This window comes from Crassostrea angulata, chromosome 2, assembly GCF_025612915.1.
Source record: "Crassostrea angulata isolate pt1a10 chromosome 2, ASM2561291v2, whole genome shotgun sequence".
Classification (NCBI taxonomy): domain Eukaryota; kingdom Metazoa; phylum Mollusca; class Bivalvia; order Ostreida; family Ostreidae; genus Magallana; species Magallana angulata.
Window position 1 is genome coordinate 38,264,997 of NC_069112.1, and position 19,965 is coordinate 38,284,961.

The 19,965-nt window shown below is 35.0% G+C and overlaps 1 protein-coding gene across 1 annotated transcript; it reads left to right on the forward strand.

The window, feature by feature from the left end:
- Positions 1 to 14,888: 14,888 nt before the first annotated feature.
- Positions 14,889 to 19,663, forward strand: LOC128170621 (putative nuclease HARBI1). The gene is made up of 4 exons (XM_052836397.1): positions 14,889 to 15,299; positions 15,914 to 16,251; positions 16,437 to 16,688; positions 17,333 to 19,663. The coding sequence occupies exons 1-4, from the start codon at positions 15,084 to 15,086 to the stop codon at positions 17,547 to 17,549; spliced, it is 1,023 nt and encodes a 340-aa protein (XP_052692357.1). The 5' UTR covers positions 14,889 to 15,083; the 3' UTR covers positions 17,550 to 19,663.
- The last annotated feature ends 302 nt before the right edge of the window (positions 19,664 to 19,965 follow it).

The window sequence follows — 19,965 nt, forward strand, 5'->3', positions numbered from 1 at the left end:
TTAACCGAGAGACAAAAACACCGTATGTATGCATTTCTCTTTCTATATCTATTCCCTCTGCTATCGATTTGAAACAATGGATATTTCTAAAAGAGTTTTTAAAAAAAGGAAAAAACAGCGACATTATACTTGAAACCAAATAAAATTATATTTAAAGGTACCATCGTGTCGTATTGACTTCAATTTAGTTGGCCGATAATATTTCAAATCATATGTTTCATCATAAAACACGAGCTATTTCATACTTTTTTTAGATGGAAATTATTCAAACAGTGAAAGCAAGCCTTCTTCAAATACATGTTCGTGAATTAAAAACTATGTAGTAATGAACGCGAACTCGATTAAAAAAACACTGACAACATCGTTACGTAACTGTTATCAATATATTACTGTAAGGTTGGTTTATAATCACTATTGTTCTCCAACAACCGAAAAGTAAGTACTTTTATGGCTGTATGACTTTTAAATTTGTTTCCTTTCTTATCGCACACGTATAATTATCATATGGAACGATATACAAATATTTAATTTGCGAACTATTACCTTAAACTATTGCATTAAGGATGTTGTTTACTCAGGGTTTGAGTTGTCAGATTCGGATTGTTAGAAAGTTCAGTGTTATGAGTAAAATTTGTTATAAACACAAACCGTATTAATGAAATGAATGTTTATTGAAGTTCCAATATTAAGGAATAAAGCGCAGACAAAAATGAACTTGTAGCAAAGCGGAGGTTTTTATTTCAGATTTAGTTTTCCGCTTATCCAATTTTGCATGCATGTATGGACTCCTTTATTCGTATACATGTTAAGTTGAAACGTGGCTATGCAAACAGTACTTTTTATCTGGAATAATTTGTTCGTCTTAAGTTCTTGAGTCATTCATAGATATTGTTGATGTAGAAATGTAGATTTTATATATATATATATATATATATATATATATATATATATATATATATATATATATATATGCGCGCGCGCGTGTGTGTGTGTGTGTGTGTGATTGTGTGTAGGTAAACAAAAGCTACAAAACATACTAGAACCAAGGGCATTATATAGATATTAACTAGGGAAACATTTCTACGTGATCTTCTACCTACGCCACATGCAGCTCTAACTACATTAAATCATTTTTATTTCATTCAAATTGGAAATAAATTACCTTGAAATATAACATTAATTACGAAACGTTAACAAATAAAACAAAAGAGACTTAGAACTATTAAAACATATCATAACATTTTGTAGATCTTAATAATGCACCTGAATATAATAACTAGATTTTTTTCAGTTTCACTGCATTCTAAGATGACCCGTGTCTTCTTTGCCAGCCTGTTTTTTATCATTTGTCTATTCGTTGCATTTGAAAGTACTGACGCCTGGGCGAATGTGAAAGAGGGCGCATGGGAAACATGGGTAAAAATTTGGTTTCTCATTTACATTTAGTCAAAAGAAAAAGAAATAGTATATATGATTACTTTTTGTATTCACAATAGTAACACACTCTGTTGAACTGAAACAGTTTTATATTTACTATACATTATCGTTGGCCACGAATATGAATACACGTTTGCTGGTGTTTTAAATATGCACTTTTCTTTACCTAACTAAGTATAAGCGGGGAGCCAATGATAAGAAAACTGTTCTTGTCTCCAAGGTATAGTAATTTATATACTAGAAATATTATGCGTGATGTGTTTCTTTTTATTTAAATATTGTTTTTTATCAATGTTCTGATTTAAAACACGTCATGTTTTGGGACAGAGACGTCCAAACTGGCAGGCCAAGAACCAAGAAAAGAGGATTGACCATGTCGTAAATGTACACTGAACAACTAACGATTCCTTTTAAACAATTAAATACGATCTGATTTAATGTGGGTGTGATTTTTTAGTACCTAAAAAGGTCATTGTGGGTATCTCTTAATGAGTCGTCGAAGTGTAAAGGTAAAAAAGGTTGTGTAAATGAATCTCAGATCGCGAGATTTAAAAGAATACACATGGCGATTTCCTCGCGTTATTGGGCCTCATAAACTGAGGGGCGTGTCAAACTTCAGCGACGATCGGAAAATTCCATGAACAGCGATCACGTTCTGAAGATTGTTTACGACCAAGAAAATCAGTTTGTTACTGGTTTAGTCAAGGCCAGCATGCGGAATATGGCGTATAAAGTTACAGTAAGTCGATACCATGCAGACACCGAGACAGGCACATGATCCTGATATTAATTGTTTAATGATAATTCAGATAATATAAATAACATGCACGAACATTGCTATATATATATATATATATATATATATATATATATATATATATATATATATATATATATATATATATATATATATATTTTTTTTTTTTTTTTTTTTTTGAAAAAAAACTATGAAATCTTCATGTATTTTGACTTGTAAATAATTAAACGGAGAAACCATAGAACCGAGCGGAAATTCGGAAAATTAAATTGTTTATTGTTTACATTGTGTATATTTACTGGTACGTGTAATTGGTCTTAATTATACACATTCATTACATTATTATGTATCTGTCGTTCACTTTAAGTTGAATTGACGACACAGTCAAACAATTGGCGTGTGAATGTGTTATGAGAAGCTACTTCTGCCATCATGTTGCAGCTGTTCCTCTTTTTTTCTGTGCATCAATATTCTTTTAAACTTTAAATCTTAATTAATTTAAGACTATTTTATAACAACATCCTTTTTTCCCCTTTCAATAGCTACAAAAATGTCAGCAAGACAGACATCAAGTTCATTTGGCTAAAACGCCCAAAGTTTCAACCCAAGAAAATTGAGACAATTGATGGAATTGAAGATATTTCCGCGGTCAATAAACAAGCCAACATATCACTTAAGTAGAAAACAGGTATATTATTATGATAACAACTACAAAAGGCAAACACGATCAACAGCAGACCTTCTTGTGGCTTCTCTGTCGAGGTCCCAGGAAAAAAGGCAGAAGCCCACGAAAAGGACACCGTGCCCCATAAAAAAAAACCGGAAGCTAACCATCCCAAATACACTACATTCCCCCCATTTTGCGGAGGAATGTCCAAATTCCGACTAGAGAAACCACGGAAGTTGCAAGAAGAGGCCCAGGGGCCACATTGCTCACCTGAGCAACAATTGCCTCAAATCCGATCAAATTAGCATTCCAGTATCAAAATATCTTGACAACTAAGTACAGTAGATCTTGCTAAAAATAATAGAAAATCTGCCAATTTTTATCCACCTGTTTTTTTGGTAATAGCAAGCCCCTTTTGTTGTTGTACCTGTAAGAAGATTGTTCTCTATTCTTATGTCCCCCTCCCCCATTTCGTGGCCCATCTTTTCTATAGGGAATCATGGTTTCATCACACTTAAATCTGCATAATCTGTTATTTCACACTAAGTCCTGAGTTTTTGACCGAAAACTTTCCCAGAATATTTTTTAAAGATTTTCTCTATATATTCCTATGTAAAAATTCAAACCGCCATCACGGCCCCGCCCTACCATTAGGGACTGTGATTTTGCAAACTTGAATTTACACTACCCGAGAATGCCTCTACACAAGTTTAAACTTTTCTGGCCAAGTAGTCTTTAAAAAGAAGATTTTTAAAGATTTTCTCTATATATATCTTTGTAAAAAATCATCCCCCATTGTGGCCTCACCCTACCCCCTGACTATTATTTAAACAAACTTCAATCTATACGTTCTGGGAATGCTTCCACTCAAAAAATAGTTTTGATAAGAAGATTTTTTAAGATTTTCTCTCTATATTAATTTTTTTCCCCATTTGTGGCCCCGCCCTACCCCCAGGGACCATGATTTGAACAAACTTGAATTTACATTATCTGAGGATGGTTACACGCCAATTTGAGATTTCTAGGCCTAATAGTTTTTGAGAAGAAGTTTTTCAAAGATTGTCTCTATATATTCCCGTATAAAAATTTATCCCCTAATTTTGGCCCCACCCTACCCCAGGGGACTATGATTTGAACAAACTTGAATCTACACTATCTGAGGATGCTTCCACTCAAGTTTGAGCTTTCCCGGCCTAATAGTTTTTGAGAAGAAGATTTTCTCTTTATATTCCTATGTAAATCTTGATCCCCCAATTGTGGCCCCACTCTACCCCAAGGGGCTATGACTTGGACAGACTTGAATCTACACTACCTGAGGATGCTTCCATTTTAATTTGAGCTTTCCTGGCGTAATAGTTTTTGAGAAGAATATTTTTAAAGATTTTCTCTATATATTCCTATGTAAAACTTGATCCCCCCCCCCCCCATTGTGGCCCCACCCTACCTCCGGGGACTATGATTTGAACGAACTTGAATTTACACTACCTGAGGATGCTTCCATTTTAATTTGAGCTTTTCTGGTCTAAAAGTTTTTGAGAAGAAGATTTTTAAAGATTTTCTCTATATATTCCTACGTAAAATTTGATCCACCTATTGTGGCCCTACCCTACCAACAGGAACCATGATTTGAACAAACTTGAATCTACACTACCTGAGGATGGTTCACTTTAATATGAGCTTTCCTAGCCTAATAGTTTTTGAGAGGATTTTCTCTATATATTCCTATGTAAAAATGCATTCCCTTATTGTGGCCCCACCATTCCACCAGGGACTATGATTTGAATCAACTTGAATCTACACTACCTTAGGATGCTTCCACTCAAATTTGAGTTTTCCTGGCCTAAAAGTTTTTGAGAAGAAGATTTTTAAAGATTTTCTCTATATATTCCTATGTAAAACTTGATCCCCCAATTGCGGTCCCACCCTACCCCCCGGGACCATGATTTAAACAAACTTGAATCTACACTATCTGAGGATGCTCCCATTTTATTTTGAGCTTTTCTGGCCTGATAGTTTTTGAGAAGCATATTTTTAAAGATGTTCTCTATATATTCCTATGTAAAACTTGACCCCACTCCTGTGGCCCCTCCATACCCCCGGGGACCAGGATTTGAACAAACTTGAATCTACACTACCTGAGGATGCCTCCACACAAGTTTAAGCTTATCGGTCCGAATAGTTTTTGAGAAGAAGATTTTTGAAAAATACAAACAGATTTTCAACAATTCTCAATTATCTCCCCTTTAAAGAGGGCGTTGCCCTTCACTTGATCAAACTTGAATCCCCTTCACCTAGTGGTGTTGTGTGCAAAATTTGGTTTAAATCTGCCCAGTGGTTTTTGAGAAGAAGATGAAAATGTAAAAAGTTTACAACAACGACGACGATAACGACGACAACGACGCCAGCGACAGACAACGGACAAATTGTGATCAGAAAAGCTCATTTTCATGTTGAAATTTTTTTTACGGAAATGAGAAAAATCTTTCCTCTAACAAACACTAATGAATTTTTCAAACTTTATTTACAATAAAAGTATAAGTTACATGCAGACTAACCATAGTAGCAGGTTTCTGCAGTAAAATAAAATTCTAAAAAATACAGCTCAAATTGTTTTAACGTTCCTCTGGGTTGACTGCCTGATCCTGCATAGTCTGCCAGCGCCAGGATCCAGGGGCGTTTAGCTTCCCTCTGGCAATGGGGCCGACCGCAGTTAGCGGCCAAATAACCTCCCGCTTATTGAGCGGGAGGAACATAAACACCTATCAACTGGCTGTATCCTTAACCTCAAAGCTACCGTCGTGACCCCCAATCCAACCCCAAAAACCCCCGAACCTACTCGACAACTAGGGTGCAGTCAGGGCAGTAATATCTTGACAATTTCATGACCTCCTCATCTCCCCTACCCACAAAACTGGGGTGAAAGCAATATTTACACTGGTCACACTGTGCCAAAGACCCACGATATTTCTTGTTTTACACACACACAATGCTCATATCGTTTGCGTTTGCCACCCTGTTTCTTTCGCCTATGGCTCTTCGACTCCTGAAGATGATGTGATGTTTCCGTGGCAATCCGAGACCGGCTCCGATTCGCAATGAACGGCGCATTTATCGGCTTATCGGTCTTTGGCAATACGGAGTCTTCGCCCACTTTTGTCGCTTTTCTCTGGTGGCGACTGTTTCGATTCCTCCACTGCTGGTTCTGTGATGACACGCGTACGGGCTTGATAGTCGCGTATCCACTGGGACAGAACGCGTGCCTGCCAGATTTTTACTTGTCGTGATGCAGAATTAGCACATCTTGGCGAGTTCGCACCTCACAGATAGTGTCAGACTTCACGGCTATCACAACCCCGGGGCCAAGCCAGACAGACTCTACTTTTTGCCTGCGTTACGGCGCCAGTAAACTAAATCCCCTACTCCCCTGACTCCAGGGATCCTACCAGCCAGCGAAAAAGGAGGCAAATCTTTCTTTTTTCTCACTATTTCCTCTGGACAATACGACGAAAGAGATATACCCTCCGATACCTCTGCCGATAAGTCAGGGCCACCTCTGCCTTACTGCCTTACTGCCCGCCCTACTAGACCATGAGCCTCTTCACTAACGAACTGTGGCTCGGTACACGCCTCAGACAACCCAACCATGCGCACACTAGGGACTTGACTTTCTCCTAAGCCCACACCCTCATATGACTGCTCTAATGGCCCCTCACAAAGGAACTCCCTGCAAGCTGGAGGCAATCCAACTGGCGAGGGTTGAACTTCAGGAAACCTGTCTGAGTGTTCTCCGACGAGAACAGGGATGCAAGAGGTTTCACATCATCTCCCTCTTTTGAGAAATCCTGCCATCGCTCATGCGCACGCCGGCAGTAGTGACAACCACCACAACGCAAATCCTTAGGCGCATCTGTCAGGCCTAAGGGCCGACACGGCTGAATCACATCTCGAGAGAGAGCTTCCGCATTAAGATGCTTTTTGCCCGGCCGGTGAATGAGTGTCATGTCATACTGACTGAGTTTCTCAAGCCACCGTACTATTTGTTCCTCTGGTGACGAAGGTTAATTAACCAGGTCAAGCTATGATGATCGGTGCGCACGGTGAACTTCCGAACAAGGAAGTAATGTCGGAACTGTATGGAGGGAAATCGTGTTCAAAAATCCAGACATGTTTACTTGTCAATCTGAATATGCATTCGTATTTGTGTATGAGTCTGAGTATGAATGTGTGTAATTCTGATCGTGTAACCTATTAAATTAGGGCATAAACACATGTAAGTTTTGACTCAGTTCCTTTTGAAGATGCACATGTTCCAGCTTTATTGTTTTAATTAGCTAATTACATATAATTAAACGTTAAACTTTGCACACTTTCAATCCGTAGTTTTGCACTCGTATCTTCAGGCTCGGCAATAGCACATCTAACATGATACAAATTGACAAACAGTGGCGTAGCGTACTTCAAGGCAAAAAGGCAATTGTATGGAACGCCATAGCTGCCTTAAGTGGCTATTTTATATGTAGATGGTGCTTTATTATATTATGCTGTGGTTATTTCATGTGAAGATGGTGCTTTATTATATGAAGATGGTGCCTTATTATATGAAGATGGTGCTTTATTATATGAAGATGGTGCTTTTTTATGTGAAGATGGTGCTTTATTATATGAAGATGGTGCTTTATTATATGAAGGTGGTGCCTTATTATATGAAGATGGTGCTGTTTTATGTGATGATGGTGCTTTGTTATATGAAGATGGTGCTTTATTATATGAAGATGGTGCTTTTTTATGTGATGGAGCTTTTTAATGTGAAGATGGTCACTCGGAACTTAAGTTTTGAAGACTAAGTTAAACATTTATTATCTCGAAATTTTGAAGCTAGAACAAAATTGATACAGTTAAAATCCATTTAATACACAATTGCTAGTTTCTCTTTTTTAGCATAATAAGTATTTATGTTACGAGATGAACTGTACGACTTAATCTCAACTGAATTGACAAATATGATTAATTGAATAATACAATATTTTGTAAGTAATTCTTGACATTTTACTGTTGCCTTTACCACTTATAAAAGGGCCTTCTTTGAGCTATATTATAGTATAGTAGACCTTTCCCTGTGACTTTCCCTTACTTTATCTTCAAGTCAAATCCTATCACCTACGGCATCAGTCTGTTTAAAATCAGATCCTCAATCCGTTCCTTTATTTGTTTTTGTTTTTTTTTTATAACATTTTGTTTTGAAACACTCAGAATGTGAGCTCTTCCTCCAACTCACCACTTAGGTTAAAGAGGAACGGTCATCAATGACGAAGACCGACTGGGCGATGACAATAACAAAATCAAAGTACTGAAGAACTGACGAGAGTTGATTTTGTCGATGTTTTTTTATTTCAAAATCAATGATATGTTATTTTGCATGACAAGTACATGTAGTTTCTAATTTGTATTTGAATTACGCACATTTTTATAATATGAATTTTTGGACTTTTTCGACAAGAATGTCGAGAAACCCCCCATATGAATCATCTTAAATAATATTTAAAGATAAAATTAATTCAATCAAACTATGTATCAGTAATAGAAATATTTATCGAAAATTGTATGGATCCAAGCAATATTGAACTCTATAGTCTCGTTCAACCAAACGCTCGGCTGACACTGTAAATCTCCGACAAGCAAGGGAGACTCTCTGCTTGTCGGAGATTTACGGAGACAGCCGAGCGTTGAGTTGAACGAGACTATATTGAACTCTGGCGTAGGAATACATACGACTACAAAAAATATCTAAATTGTTCGTACCATTTAAAATCTGACTATTTTCAAGCTATTTATAAATAAGTTTCCTTGAAAACAATGTTTTAGCATACATTACATCGAATTTATCAATTATGTTCAAGAACTAAGTCTTGTCAGCAGCGATGATTTGTGATGAGGTCCAAACACTGTTTCACTTTCGGTTTGTCTGAGTAACTGCATAGGAGAGTTGATTAAAATCAACTCCCAATTAAGAGCGGATCAAAGATCTTATTTTAATCAGATTGCTAGGGCATAACCTTCGCTTAAACACAAATAATTATTAAATTCAATTTTCTGCTTTTCAGGATAACGTTACTCGGCTTTAATTCTTGTAATATTCCGTCATTATATAGTTGTCACTTAATAGATGCAAGTTCGGTTGGGGTAAAGTCGTAAACAGCTAGATCTTCTCGATAGCTTATATACTAATTGTGCTAGAAAAAAGAGGAACTAGCAATAGTGTATCAAATGGATTTTGATCGCATCAATGTTTTGTTTTACTTTCAATATTTCGAGATAATACATAAATGGTTAATCCAGTATTCAAAAATAAGAGGAGTTCCGAGTGACCACCTTCACATTAAAAAGCACCATCATATTAAAAAGCACCATCATATAATAAAGCACCATCTTCACATAATAAAGCACCATCTTCATATAATAAAGCTCCACCTTCATATAATAAAGCACCATCTTCATATAAAAAAGCACCACCTTCATATTATAAAGCACCATCTTCATATAAAAAAGCACCATCTTCATATAATAAAGCACCATCTTCATATAATAAAGCACCATCTTCATATAATAAAGCTCCACCTTCATATAATAAAGCACCATCTTCATATAAAAAAGCACCATCTTCATATAATAAAGCACCACCTGCACCATCTTCATATAATAAAGCACCATCTTCATATAATAAAGCACCATCTTCATATAATAAAGCTCCACCTTCATATAATAAAGCACCATCTTCATATAAAAAAGCACCATCTTCATATAATAAAGCACCACCTTCATATAATAAAGCACCATCTTCACATGAAATAACCACACCATAATATTATAAAGCACCATCTTCACATGAAATAGGCACATAAGGCAGCTATGGCGTTCCATACAACTGCCTACACATAATTTTGTAAAGCGAAATTTAAAATTTGTATTTACGGGCCACTATGGGACAGGAGATGTTTTCTGGCCTTGCGCTGATGCATGTCCACAAATCTTTCAATTTTGATTACGACGAAGCCATCAGAACCTTTATTGACACTAAAAAGCGCCAAATGATATTACAGTAAACATATGTTATATATCAATCGACGTTTTTTTTGCATGCATGCGATTGCTGTAAACTGTGTCTGGAACCCACGAAAAGCTAAACAAGAAGTTTGCTTATCACTAAAAACTTATTACTCCTAGTAATATATGTACATGTGGCGTATCAGTTATTACTTATAAGGAAGTTGATATAAAAATAGTACGGTTGTTGGTTTTGTTTACAAAAACATGCAGAGTATGGTTAATGATACGGTGTATATTTCAATTACGAAACATATAAGTTTGGTTTGCTTTTATTTCGAATTGAATGTAGTGACTGAGAATAGGAAATGAAATATTTTAAATTTACATAATGTTCCATAAAAAAACACTCATAACTAATTTGTTGAAACTAACAATTTTTTACTCTCAAAAGTGGTATTTTTGCGTCCTTTTTTATAAAAATTTCTAGGGGGAGGCCATCTAAACCCCCCTTGCGGGAGGGGGGTACAGTGAAGCCTTTGTCTTCAATGTTTGCCTACACTTATATTTGGGTCACGCTACGCCGCTGACAAATGTAAAGTCTACAAGTTTGTCGAATTTCGACGACATTACATGGGAACTGTGCGGGAAAAGGCAAGCCGGAATGGACGAAAAATAAGCATAATATTCAGCTAGACTGTTGCAATAAGCTTTTAATGTACGACACTTTTTCTATTGAAAATACCGGTATTATATTTTGCGAAAATTATTGAGGTTTGATTGGACCAAACAGGAAGAGGTTCATGTGTATAAAAATCGTTGTTGATGTGAGGATGCGCTAATTTCTGTAATATAATTCTCATGGTAAAATACGATAAGAGTTATAAAAAAAATGCCTAATATCTTATATCTCCAAAATAATTTGATATGTAATTTAAACTGGAACACAATTTATTGCGTACTCTTTTCTAGAAATGAGACGGACTAAGAAATTTCCTATGGGGGCGAAAATATTTTGAGCGGCATGGGGTTCGGAGACCATCATGAGGTCCCTTGTGGTTCCATTGCTTCCGAATTCTAAGAATTTGAAGAGAGAGTTTTCAGCCGGGTTCTCCAAAGAAAAATCTGGTGATTGAGATAGTGAAAATGGCTGGCGGGCGGGCGGCTGGCTGCCAAAAAAGTACCCTTATTGTATCGATAACTTCTCGTACAGTTTTCAAGAAACGTAGTTGTTCTTTTACGGATCAATTATACATATGTCAGAAGTATGCAAAATGCTAGGATTTGGATTTCTGATAATTTACGAGAAAAACTACCAGCTGTTGAACTGTGGAAAAATATTGCCTATAGAGTACCCCATTTCTCTGGATAGGTAGTATTTATTAATTCAGGATTGACCAATGGATTATGGATACTGTTCACACAAAGAAATCATGGTTCGCTGTCACACTGACAGCTTTTCCTTTGATATTTTTTTTTTCTGAATTAGTTAGAATTTAACAACTTGCAATGATTTGGTAATTTTATGCGAAAAAATTTGTGTAACTATACATGTATTTATACTTTTTTTCAGTATCAAAATGATTTTGTTGTGCAAGTGCAAAATGAACTAGAGGAACTGTGAGCAAGCTCACAATTGATACCCCCCGCTAAGAAAAATCATAACTCGTATTTTTTCTGTTATAGAAAATATTGGATGAATCTATTTCACCGTTCATTTTTTTATAAATTTCAACTGCTCTATTTTTTGAAACTGTTAATGCTTACATGAGTACACAAAGTAATTTCTATTCTCTAAATCCCATTTAAGTTCGTTATCTGTTAATGCACGAGGACATTTGCATTCTTATGTTAACATACATGACTCGAATCAAACAAAATTCTACATGTCAAGCAGCCATTTAATATATAAACATTATGAATTATTGGTATACTGAGCCCGATTTTTGTAAACAATGACCTTGAACTTCCTCAATTGATCTTGGGTCAAGGTCATGGCACACCCTCAGGTTATAAGCAATCTTGATGTGAATGAAGAACTTCCAAGGTTTTTCCATAAGAAAGATATGGACTTGACACGAATTTTGCACTTTTTCTTTCAGTGACCTTGACCTTGCCCAAATGACCTTGGGTCAAGGTCATGACACACCCTTAGGTCATACGGAATCTTTGTGTGAAGAAAGAACTTCCAATGCTCTTCCATAAAAAAAGATATGGACCGGACACAAATTTTGCACTTTTTCTGCCAGTGACCTTGACCTTGCCAAAATGACCTTAGGTCAAGGTCATGACACACCCTTAGGTCATAAGGGATCTTTCTGTGAAGTAAGAACTTCCAATGTTTCTCCATTAAAAAGGTAAGGACTGGAAACGAATTTTGCACTTTTTCTGCCAGTGACTTTGACCTTGCCCAAATGACCTTGGGTCAAGGTCATGAAACACCCTTGGGTCATAAGCAATATTTGTGTGAAGTAAGAACTTCCAATGTTTCTCCATAAAAAAGATATGGACCGGACACGAATTGAACAGACAGACGGACGGACGGACAAGGTGATTCCTATATAACCCCCCCCCCGTCCCAAACTTCGTGTGCGGGGGGTATAATAATAAAACAATCTAAAGCTGTAACTAATTTTCTTAAATTTACATATAAAATATTGAATTAATATGGGTCCCCCCCCTTACCCCCACTTTTTGTGAGCATGTAAAAAACTGAAATAAAAATAAGGAAATTGTGAGCGAGATTGATGTTATAGATACATGTATACTACGCTGCATATTGTATTGACGATATTTTACAAAATTAAGTTAATGCTTCATGGTAAACAGTACATGACCGCGTTTTACAAAAGAACTTACGACAAATAAGTAAATATTATCAGTCTCGTGGAATGATAGACGAAAAAAATATTTAAAAAAACATTTTTTTTTTCCTCAACTATTTTGATTTCTGTTTATAATTTACAGCCAATAGGATAGACATTGATTAGTTTGTTATTAAAAGCATTCAATAATTTGGTCGTAAATCGTAAGTTCTTTTGTAAAACACAGCTCTGGTTCACAAGTGGCTGTAAAGCTGTATTACAATAGCTCTCCGGAATTTTTTTTATAGAATAACTTCACTAAGTGAGACTGTATTGAACCGACATTCAGGACGTCATACTCATATCCCGTAATAATTGCTAAAAAAGGACAATTTTCACCCGCATGATAGGCTTTTTTCCTATCTATTGCCGAGAATGCAAAATGAAACATTTTCAAAAATAATTAACGTATACACATTATAATTTCACGACAGTTAACCTTATATCTTTGGAATTTGTATTTAACATTTTTAAAGTGGGGGGGGGGGTCGCTTCTCATAACAATCAAAATCTCAAAACCAATTTCATGCAATGTCTTTAAATAGTTTGTTTTTCTTACTGATAACTTTGAAACTCAGTTACATGTATTTCATTGACCAGCTGGCCGACTTTTATTCAATCAAGCTGTATACTTTAACAATTTGAACTCTAATAAAAATATATCTTTAAACATGTTTATTCAAACAGTAATTGTATGCAAATGTATGTTTTTCCAGTTCAATGAAGATATATGAAGCCGATCGAATACTTCACTCCCATCTTTTAATACATTCTCTTGATAAAATGTACATAAAGCTCATAATTTATTGTTCCGAAAAATCATACCTCCTAAGAAATGTTGTTATTTTGAAATGCATAGATATTGCACCACTCGTGCACAATTATACATATATACTAGAGCAAAGCTCGTTGCAAAGCAACGAGTGGGTCTTCCGGTAATGTCGGAAGTAAAGCTAGAAGTTCCTGTAAGAAGCAGGGTTCTTAAACTAACAAACATAAGAAACTAAGACCAAAAAAATCGAATTATTCTTGGCACGAGTTAACAAAATCCGAATGATACCAAGTACGAATTAACAAACCTTATCGATTTCAAGAACGACATAGCAAATACAAATCCGAATCTGTAAAAGTACGATTTAACAATTATCGATTAATTTTAGGTACGAGTTAATTTAACTCTGAACATAAAACTATTTTCTTAACCAAGAATGTGGAATTAAAATTTCCGGAAAAATCAATTTTTAAAACTTTTTATCTCTGTATTGCATCGTCCGATTTTAAAACGGATTTCAGTTTTGAATATTGAATAATAAGCTCTTATTTTCTGCTTTGTGATGAATTACTAATTATCGCTTAAAAATAAGTTATTATGAAAAGAATTTGTAGCCCTTTTGGCCCCTTATTTGAGGGGCTGGCCCCTTTTTCTTGATATCAAATGTAACATCTTGTAAATATAAACATATTTTGTAACACGAGTACTAACGAATTGTTAACTGTTCTAGAGATATCCGAACAACTGTGTTTTAGGGGCCGACCCTTAAACTCCTTACCAGGGCCACCAAAAAATATTTTTAGATCCCATATCGTTAAGAACATTATTTTGAGCAACTTTACTTCTACAAGGCTTTTCAAAATATTTCTCCTTTTCTAGATATTAATGACCAAATTTTTAGACATCTGGCCCCTTGAAACCCCTAATAACGTATCATATGTCTTAGGTATGGTACCGTATAGATAAACAGATGTACAATGAACATGTTTGGTTCTATAATTAATAACAAATTATTTTTCAGTAAAGAGTTATTATAAAAAGACTTTAGAGCCCTCTTGGCCCCTTATTTGAAGGGCCAACCCTTATTCATGGATATCAAATAAAAGGTCTTGTAAATATAAACACATTTTGCTAAACAAGTGTTCAGAAATTGTTGACCGTTCTAAAGATATCTGAACAATTGTGTTTTAGGGGCCAACCCTTAAAATCCTTACTGGGGCCACCAACAAAAACTATTAAGGTAGCATATTGTTAAGAACATTATTCTAAGCATTTTTTGTTCTATAATGCTTATCAAAATATTTCTCCTTTTCTAGATACTAAAGATCAAAGTTTTGAACTTCTGTAGCCCTTTTCACAAAAAAACTTAAGTTTATTTTTTATCGTAAGTGAAAATTTAAGATGTTAGTCCTTTTCACAAAAAAACTTACGAGATTCTTGCGTGTAAAATTTGTCGTAACTTTACGAGAGCTTATACCCTCACTTAAGTGTAAAAAAAATACACGTAAGTTTAATTTTTTGTCGTAAGATTTGTTGAAAGATAAAATGGCTGCGTTTTTCGTCCTTTTCGAAAATGATCGGGCTTTGAGAAGAGAGAGAGTGTTCCGCGACAGAATTGACCCGCTGGACAAGTTTACGGACTACGAATTGATTGCCAGGTACCGCTTTCCAAGACGGACGGTATTAGAACTAACTGATTTGATCAGAAATGCCGTACAACATCCTACCTCTCGTTCTTGTGCCATTCCTGCACATACTCAAGTAAGTTTAATTTCTGCACACAAACAAAGGGAAACTTGAACCACTTTCTAACTCACTTTCCAAGAGAGCGCACGGTTCTTGCCGAAATTGTACTACTACTATTTTCGGTCCTCTGTACTTTCATTCTTAACGTGAACAGCTTATATAGCCATTGTTTTATATATGGCAAGTGTCAATATTTGTTACTTTTATATACCTTTTAAAACTCTGAGATCCGTAATCTGAATAAAACAAGAGGCCCAAGGGCCCCAACAGTCACATGGGTATAACAATGCCCAAATGATCTAGACTGCCAATTCAATAATATTTTTAATTGAACAAAAAGAACAACAACAAAAATACTCATTATGTGACTGATGATCCACTTAACTTTTACAATGAATCTGTAAAGTATACAAAATACAACACAACTTTCAACATTTCAAAAAAGGAGGGAATTAATCAATTAATTATGTTAACTCCAAGTGAAAGAAATAATTAATGAATCTTTCCCAAGCAGTGATGTTGAAATATAAAATAAACAGTGTCTGTACTGAATATCACTCCATCCTTTATCTATAGTATATTTACTTTCCTAAGTTAAAAAATAAATTTAAGTGCCTCCGTCATTTCAGGCGTTCACAACCCTTCGCTTTCTAGCCAAAGGAGAGTATTTATCAGAAGTTGCAGATATACATCGAATATCTATCTCATCCGCATCACGGATTATCACCAACGTCACTTCTGCTTTATGTCAGCTATTAGATAATGTGAAATTTCCAACTACAAATGCGGACCTTGCAAAAGTGAAAGACGAGTTCTACCAGCTGGCAAACTTCCCGAATGTTATAGGGGCAATTGATGGTACCTTAATACCCATTCAAGGAATGACAGGGGATGAAGAGCCAAACTTCATCTGCAGAAAAGGGTTTCCAGCTATTAACGTCCAGGGTGTTGTCGATGCTAATCTTCGGTAAATATAATTCTTGGAATATGTATCGAACATATATAAAGTATTCTGTGTAAATTTCAATTTTAAGTTGGTAGCAACATGTATATATGCACAATTTTAAGTCTGAAAACTTTTATGCAAGCTTGAATAATAACTAAAAAAAGTATGAAAAAGTTAACTGTATTTTATATTCTTAATTTTCATAGCTTCTCAAACATTGTTGTGAGGTGGCCTGGAGCAACCCACGACTCCTTTGTTCTTGGAAACTCCTTACTGCCAAACATAATGGGACTAGTGAATGGTTGGCTGTTAGGGGACTCTGGCTATCCTCTCAAGAAATGGCTCTTGACACCTTTTTTAGACCCAAGGACTCCCCAAGAGCAGAGGTACAACTCGGCCCATTGCACAACTAGGAACACTGTTGAAAGGGCATTTGGGGTGCTCAAGAGCAGATTCAGGTATAATTAAAATATTCTCTTAATACGTTTTAAGGTGCCTCACTACACCTTGAAATAGTTTCTCAAATCAGCAGAAAATTACTTGATTATGATAAATAGCATGATGGATAAGAAGTATATGTGTCAAATAGGAGAAAAAATGTGTATTTTTAGAGAAAAAATGATATTCTCAAACATTTCATCAAGTAAACATGGACAAAAGCCCCAGGCGGATTCGAACTCATGACCTGCGGTTCACAAGTCTGATACTTTAACCACTGAGCTATTACGATATTCATCTGAATTGATTGATACAAACAGTTTAACAAAACATTTATATCGCCATCTTGTGACGTAGTGTCTTAAAAAGTATAAGTCTCTGTGTAGTGAAGTACCTTAAACCTTTATGACAAAAACTATTGTAAATGGTAAAAAAGAAACTTTATAGTTGTGTAAAAAACAACATTATAATAAATTAAGAAAGAAAAACTAAATTTAAAAAAAAAATGGGTATATAATATACATTTCATCACCTTCTAAATTTCATATATCATACATACCATACACTTTAAATCACTTTATTTTTCACTTTAATATTTTTCTAAAGCTGAGGGAATAAAAATAAGATACATGTATACGTTTATCTATAACTATTTCATGTTCAGATGTATCCACAAAACAGGAGGTAGCTTGCAGTTTGCACCAGAAAAATGTATTAAGATCATCGAGTGTTGTTTGAGACTCCATAACAAGGCCATAGATGCAAGGATCCCTATGAATGCTGGAAATGGACCAATGCAGCTTTATCAAAACAATATTGTTTACCAAGGCGTTGATAATGATGGGATCGCTGTGCGGCAAAGAGTTGTTCAGAGGTTTTAAACTTTTAATCGCCTTTCTTAAGGGACATGATTTGAACTGTAATTGTATTGTATGAATTGTAATTACCGATACATACTTTGTGATATTGCTTACATATTCATTGTACGGTAATAATAGACACTGAAAGGATAATTATACCAGTATTTCATACAAATGCATGCAACATTACTGTGAAATATACATTTATTGCATGATTGTGAGAGAAATATGAAGATTTATTCCCCCATGGAAAAGCGTATATGATATATGATTTTCCATGGGGGAATAAATCTTCATATTTCTCTCACAATCATGCAATAAATTGTTCATTATACCGAACGATAGGTGATAATTAAGATTACAATAGTTTTTCAATTCTAGTAAAGCATTAATGTATTTAATAGTTAATGTTTACCAATTTCTTTCTATGTCAAGTTTCTGATATATAAAGGAATGAAAACATTTTTCAATAGATTAAATCATTTAACTACATCTAGTTAATGCTCATCATCAGAATTTTTCGTAAGTATAGAATGAAAATTGAAGGGGGTAGAATATGATGAAAACTGACGATGAAAGGGAAATATGAAGTTTTAATTATTGTCCTGGCAAGTGATTGTCTAGAACCAATCAAATGTCACATTATGTAGAATAATTATATTGAGTATAATAATGTTTATCATTCCATTTTTTGTTTACACATTACACCATATTTCTTTGTCAGATTGTATGTCTTAATTTTTGTCAGTTTTCTCTCTCTCTCTCTCTTTTCCCCTTCTCTCTCTCTCTCTCTCTCTCTCTCTCTCTCTCTCTCTCTCTCTCAGTAGTAGATATTAGATTTATCTATAAATGATAATTGTAAAGTTAGGCTGTGGCATTGGATTGTTGTTTATTATAAGGAAAAAAACTGACAAATTCATTAAATCTTTAACAGCTTTAATAAAATACATGTACTACTGTAACTATTGACAAATGTTTATAACAATAACATGTACATGTAGTTAGAACTATGGTAATAAACAAGGTTGTTTTTACTAACAATTAAATGTAGTGTTAAAGATATAAAATGTGAATGATTTATAAAAGTAAAATTCAAATTTGTTGCCCTAAATGATAATTCAGTTTATGTGAGGTGATTGAATTTATTCATATGATAATTTCATTGCAAGTGTTTTTCCTGTTTTGTATTTAAAATTTATCACAAAATAAAAATTGTCAATTTTTATAGAGTGTTTGTCAATTTTAAATCTCATTGATACCATCACTTTGAAAAATTGTTGGTCCTGAGTGAACAAAAAAATTGAACTGAAATTAACTGACCATACAAACAACACTACACTTATTAGTAATACATACATGTTTAATAATCATATAAAGAAAACACACCTGCTCTCTCTCTCTCTCTCTCTCTCATTGAAAAAGGAATGAAATGTGAATTAAGATTGGGATTATATAATTAAAACCTTCAACAATCATGAGATTGGTATGTGTAGAGCAACAGAGTGTGCATGATGATAGAAATTTCTATATCAGCAACATTCAATTTAATTTAATTTAAAAAAATCCATTATCTGTTTATCAACATGAAGAGTTATTCAAATAAACATTATACTATTGAGTTGGTTTACAAACAAGCTTACATACCATATGCTCCCAATTACCTGACAATGCTACCCATATTTAATAGCAAGGTAGGCATTACACACACAAAATAATTTGAAAATTGTCATATATTTCACCAAAAAAAAATCATTAGTAACAACTAAGATATAATCATCAGAGGGCACCTGCTCCAAAAACTTTAACTAGCTCTTATAACCTTAATCTCCTCCAGCATACAAAATCCTATGGCTCAGATTCAGCATTCATGCCTGTCAGGTGCATCTGTTTCATAAGATGCATCATCCATGCAATTTGGTGAAGTTAGAACCAGTAATAACTAAGATATAATCAAAATCCTAGCAATATGCACACCACTTATATAAGTTGAATTGATCTGCAAAAGAACAACTTCCTATCTTGAGAACTGTAGGAGGAGTTATCTGTACAATGAGGGTACCCTATATGCAATATTTTGCCAAAAGATGACTAAGTTCATTGGCGTCGGAAGCAAACTGAAAGTGGGGAGGGGGGGGGGGGGGTGGGGGGCTAGACTGATCCTCAGAAGTATTGAGAGAAAAAAACCTAATTCCCAAAATCATGAAAATCCTAATCCGTGGTGTTGGTGGTTGGGGGAGTAATCCTATACTTCCAAAACAAAAAATCTTTCCAGCCATAACATTCCCCCCCCCCCAAATCATGAAAATCCTAATCCATGGGGGGGGGGGGGGGGGGGGGGGGGGGCATCTAAATCTAACAATATGAAATGCCAAAATAAACAGACCAAATTAATACCAAGTTAGGACGACTTATGGTTCTTGAACAAATATAGAGATCT